The 6,000-nt window shown below is 43.4% G+C and overlaps 1 protein-coding gene across 1 annotated transcript in view; it reads right to left on the reverse strand.

Moving 5' to 3' along the window:
* LOC306700272 (serine/threonine-protein kinase BRSK2-like) overlaps positions 1–6,000 on the reverse strand; it is a gene marked incomplete at both ends in the record, with an annotated part of 89,270 nt that overhangs the window by 26,734 nt on the left and 56,536 nt on the right. Inside the window, one exon of the mRNA XM_079165239.1 lies at positions 1,658–1,743. Coding sequence (XP_079021365.1) covers positions 1,658–1,743 — 86 coding nt within the window. The remainder of the gene's footprint in view (positions 1–1,657; positions 1,744–6,000) is intronic.

Genomic DNA, 6,000 nt, shown 5'->3' on the forward strand with positions numbered 1-6,000 from the left:
TGGCGATTAATATAATAGTTGACAACTAATGGAATAATCGTTGCAATCCAAGCGTTGTAGTTGAGAGAATATTATAGATTCAACACGTAACTGACTCAGATAAAAAACAACAATTACAAATCCGTGTTCCGCTTCAGCACCACGGACAGCGGCGTGGATTCATCCACTCAGTGAGACCGCTGATGTGTTCAGATACAGGATCAGTGGGAGGATCACATCAGACCTCAATGTTCCTTCACTTCATTATTCAGACCTGCTGCCGTCACATAAGTGCAGAATAAAAAGAGGGAATATTCGCATCTGAGAGTAGAAAGTCTCCTGAAATTGGAAAACTCCACAGTTGAAAGAGTAAACTCGGCTTACTGTTTACACTTTCCTTTGTCCTCAGAGTGAGAGAGGCCTTAATGAAGTAATTGAGTCATAAACCACAGAGTATTTGGCGACGACGTGCTGGAGTTGTACCACAGAACACTGACGCTTAGTGTAAATCCTCGAGGAGATCCGGACCCGCTGCTGGTTTGTGTGTCTGTGGTTTAAAACGCGTCTCGGAGACATCTCTGATCCTCGCGCTCTCCTTCCTGCTCGCTGATTTATGAGCAGATTAACGGATCTGCTGGAGCGTTTAGCTGTCACAGCTATTTAAATTACGAACGTGTTTCGCGTGTGATTTGTGAGTGGGACATTTTATTTTTGAAAACTGTTTGTGTCCAACGACGAGCGTCCGTCTCCGTCCTCAGCAACATTAAGAAAACAAATCCCCGCTCCGCTTGACAGCGCTGCCTTTATCAATTATTGAGGAGCGCATTAAGCCGCGCGCCGCTGGAGCGCGGCCGCCACATGCAGCAGATTCATGTGCGCAATAAAAACGGGGAGGCGCATTAAAGCCACGCGGCTGCAGCAGGAAGGTTACAGTGAGGGGGACCAATAAAACATGTCCTGCTGCAATAAAAGCACAGAGCTCCAACTGCACTTTCAAGTAAATGTTGAATTGTTCTGCTGTCGACAGCTCCGGCTTTTTAATATAGACGTTATTTCACATCTTATCAACGGCGTTTGTCAGCTCTTAAAGCCAAACTGAAATGTTAACTCTCCTCACTTTGTGTGAAGAAATATAAACTATAATAGAGCAGATCTTTCTGTTTATCACTAGTGGGCGGACCAGAGACTGTAGGAAGAGGACGCGGGCTTTGTGGACGCTTTGGAGCCTCGAGTTCAGCGGTTTGTTTTTTAACTGTACTTGTAAAGAGCTTTTCTTTCTGACCACTCAACGCGCTTTCACACTACTTGTCATCATTCACCCATTCACACCCATTCATATGCTGATCAGGACTAACTAACATTCACACACACACACACACACACACACACCTAGGCACACGGGAGGTGTCTTGCCCAAAACTACACAGTAAAGCTACACATTAAATTATAACCGTAACTGATTGGAATGATCCCTGAAAACTGCAAAAATAATAACTCACAAGTGTTAAAATGTTACTTTGAGCCCTAAAGACGAAATGTTTTATATCCCCGTGAAGCTCTTTCTACAGCATCTGTCCTGCATGTTGATGTGTTTGAAGCCAGAGGAACATCTCCATGAGATGAATCTTTAATCAGAAGAGTGATGATGACGTCGCTGCTCACAGTGTGATGTACTTACAGGTATTTCTTGTTTTCGTAGACGTCGTGCAGCTTTAAGACGTGAGGATGCTCGATGAGTTTCAGGATGGCGATCTCCCGCTCCACCTGCAGAGGAACACACACACATCAAGTCTCACGTCATACGGTCCTCACGTCATTCCACATGTGTGTGTAACATCTGTACGGACTCATTTTATATTTGATGTGTTATTTTTAAAGTTAGTGTTAGTTAGTTAGTTTGATTCGTCACAGGAAGCCAGCATGATGAAATGTATTCAATGTTTTAAGCACACGTCTAGGTATGGAAGCCCATTCCTGCCAGCAAAATAAAATAAAAAATCCACCCGAAAAAAATAAAATAAAATAAAATCCACCGAAAAAAAATTATATATATATCCACCCAGAAAAAAAAAAACCCAAAAGATGTATGTTTTTTTTTTTTTTTTGCATGTCGTATTTGTTCCGGAAAAAAGTTAAAAAAAAAGAAAAGATCATGATGTTTTTTTTTGCCGGAAAAAATACGACATGCAATTCTACACAAGGTAACTAATTACTGGTGACTTTTGTAAATGTTAGATGTTATATATCATTATAAGTATTAATATGTAGAATTGCATGTCGTTTTCATGGAAAGACTGGCGAGGGGATGAAGGGACCTGTGAGGAGATCGTCACTGAAGCGCATGCGCACTTCTAATCTCTTTTGAAAAAAACCCATCATAATCTTTTTTTTTTTTTTTTTTTACTTTTTTCCGGCTACAAAAAAACAAAAAAAAACAAAAAAAAATATCCACCCAAAAAATAAATAATATATATATCCACCCAGAAAAAAAAAAAAAGATTGTTTATTTTTTTTTAGGTGGATTTTTTATTTTATTTTGCTGTGGGAATGGGCTTCCATATAAGACCAATATATATCAGAGCTATGAATATAGTCTGAGTGAAACATATAACCTGTTTGACTCCATGTATGACTTGGAAAATCATTTTAAAAGATAACTTTGGAAGGCCCTGGAGACACTGTGTCAACATGTTGGGACTTTCTCGGACGATATCAGGTAAATGAAACTTGTCGAGACCATAAATAAATGGGAGCAACGGCCCCAGAAGGAGGAGCTACAGCTATAGCATACAAGACAGAGTCCAGAGCAGAACATTCAGTCGGTCTCCGGTGTCTGCTTGGCTATATTTCTATAGAATAAACTCTATTGCATCGAACTCTGACCGCTTCCAGTCATTTCTTTGAACATTTTCGTGACTCAAATAGCAGCAAATTACAGAATTGAATTCCAGCCTCATAGTAACAACAATGGGTTTCGGTCTAACAATAAAGTAGTTTTAACGTCTTCTGAATAACAACAACATCCACAGAAACCAGCTGTTTTCAGAAATAACAGCTTTTAAGAAGAGCTTCTGCTGAAGTTATTAGTCTTCAGTCTTTAGGACCCAGTGGGTTTGGAGCTGAGAACCATAAACAGTACGGAAGTCAGAAAGTGTGGAGAAACAAAACGGTTCGGGGTTTTTCAAGCCTTTTTTTGTCAATGACACAAGATGATTTCCCGCCATATAACAGAATTATTAAATGTTTGCTTTGGGGTTCAGTCCATGCTGCTGAAAATGATTCAGACTATTCCAGACAAACAGATGCTGCCTGTGGTTTCTGACCCGCTGTGCTCTTGATTTACTGCCAGTCGGCATCGCAGCGGGTCGCAGGGTCGACAGAGTTTAGACCTCCGTCTGTTTCTGCACAGACGCCGTCAGTCAGACATGATGTCAAACGGCCTCTCTGAGAGCCGAGCTTCTGTACTTCCTGCGTCTGTGTATAAGAAGTGGACGTGGTCATCGTGACGTCACCCGTTGGTTTGTGGACTGATGCGATTTCCCCGTCGCCATCTTGGATTGCGGCCGTCGCCATCTTGCTTTTTTGCAACCAGTAAACAGGAAGTGAGCATATTAAGACTGAGGAGGAGCGACGTAGAGACGAGACCTGTCAATCACCGTGTAGCCCCGCCCCTAAAGCATCCCCTGCTTTATGGTCTGTTTGACTCTAAATGGACCATCATTTACTAAATGAACATCATGCTGTATTGAAGAAGACTTGAAACTAGAGATTGAGACCATAAACTCATGTTTACAATGTTTACTGAGGTAATAAATCAAGAGAGAAGTAGAGTCATTTTCTCATAGACTTCTATACAACCAGAGGAGTCGCCCCCTGGTGGACACTAGAGAGAATGCAGCTTTAACACGTGAAGCTTTGGCTTCGCTCGGCATCTACTGCTCTGGTGCTTTTATAGCAGGTTGCCGCCTGATATAAAAGGATAAATAACTTCCCTCTTTACAAGGTAAAGACAACAAGACAACAAGACAAAGAAAACCCCGCTTATTATCACAGTGAATGAATGAAGGTGAACAGATCGTCAGTCTTAGGAGGATATACATGTCGTGTAGGAGTTACTGTCACATGCGCATATTAAATCGAACCCTTGAGGCCACCCTGTAGCCACGCTATCGACATTAGCTTGTTGGAAATGTCACGATTAGTTTCTCCATGTTGAGATAATCAATGAGGAGAAACACTCTGTAGGAATCAGGGAAAATCTATGTCACAGGTGATCAGAATCATCCTCTGATGACGCGTCCTATTGATTTCAGATCCTCATCGCTGCTGAGCTTTAAGCTGTGACACCGGTCATCTGTCAGTCGGCTCATTGTGAACTGACGACTCTTCTTCTGAGTCTGAGTCACCCTCATGCCGATCCTGCTGGGGGGGGGGGGGGGGGGGGGGGCTCTGTGACAGGTCTGAGAGGCCATCAAAGCCGCCAGGTCTTCAAAGGTCTGGCATATCACACAAAAACCCTTCCTTCCATCTCTCTCTCTCTCTCTCTCTCTCTCTCTCTCTCTCTCTCTCTCTCTCTCTCTCTCTCTCTCTCTCTCTCTCTCTCTGAACTGAAGGACAGGAGAAGAAATTCTGATGTGAGATTACAAAAGATCTGGAAGGATTTAAGACGTGAAGGACAAGAAATAAGTAACACAAGCGCTCCAGTATGCTAATATTAGCCCAGAAGAATGAGGCGCTATCGGTTTCACACCTTTGTAAAGGTCACTCAGAGGTCACTCAGCGGTCACTCAGAGGTCACTCAGAGATAAAGTTACACATCAAACATGTCTTCTTGTTGTTGTGTTAGAAACGTTAGAAATGAGCAGCTGTGATTAGAGGCTCTGGCTACGACGTCGTAGAAAATGTTGCTGATAGCTTAGCTTAGCCTTCTGCTAACCTCCGCTGCTGCAACGAACAACAACAACTATTGGTGAGAAGGAGAGAAACGCTGCTGATAGGCTGAACTGATAGAGAGATGTCCCCGGCTATGTAGCTAGCTAGCTAGCTAGCGTGCTAATTCCACCAGTAGCTTTAACGCTACGACGGTTACAGAAAATGATCCGATCGAAGTTGTAACTCATCTGCCGATAACAATGTGCTTTCCTGCGCTGTGAGTGAGTGAGTGGATGAAAACATGACCAACAGGAAAATATCACTGAATAAATGTATTATTACACATCAATGACTTGAGTTCAGTGAGATCATTTAAAGAATAGTAGCTGACAGACTAATTCATTTATTCTCACACACATCTGCAGCAGGAAGCAGCCGCGTCACATATTTATTATAATATTAGTCGATCCTTTGCTTCCTGGCTTCAGCCTGTTCCCAGGTGAACACATGGGGACTCATGTCTGGGATGGATGCAGGTGCAGAACATCAGCCCATCACATCTAATTAGCCTCGTTTTTCACCACTGAGACACGATCGTGCTCACGCAGCGTAGCGTAGCACGGCGGAGGCTAATTAAACACGTGTAGCAGGTAAACAGACCTTCAGCCCTCCACGTGTGAGCGGCGACGCCGGCGTTTATTAAGCCTGATTATGACCCATATGGCTTTTTAATGTGTGGTAATAAAGAGTGTGTGTGTGGAGAGAAGGCGGGGGGGGGGGGGGGGGGGAGGAACATCACGTCCCACAGCTGGAGGACGGCGTGTGAGAACGGGAAGGCTCAGTGCTGCTCGGGTCTCTCTTCACCGGCCACCTCAGCTCTTAAACCTGCTGTTTAGTTCCCACCAGCACCGGCCCCGGTGGGTCGTCCGGGTTCCTGCGGTCTCGTCTGAACCCCCGTCTTGTCAATTTATCTCCGACTCATCCTTTCTGTTGAGCCGACTCAGCAGAAAGGATTCCAGCTGTGTTCATTACAAAAGGCTTTAATATATAAGCTTTGATAAAGGTAAGTCATGCATAATGCAGACTAAGTCTTTAACTCTGAGGGAGCTGAACATTAATACCAGCAAATTATTACTTAGGGACAGTTAA

The sequence above is a fragment of the Pholis gunnellus genome (assembly GCF_910591455.1).
Source record: "Pholis gunnellus genome assembly, chromosome: 1".
Classification (NCBI taxonomy): domain Eukaryota; kingdom Metazoa; phylum Chordata; class Actinopteri; order Perciformes; family Pholidae; genus Pholis; species Pholis gunnellus.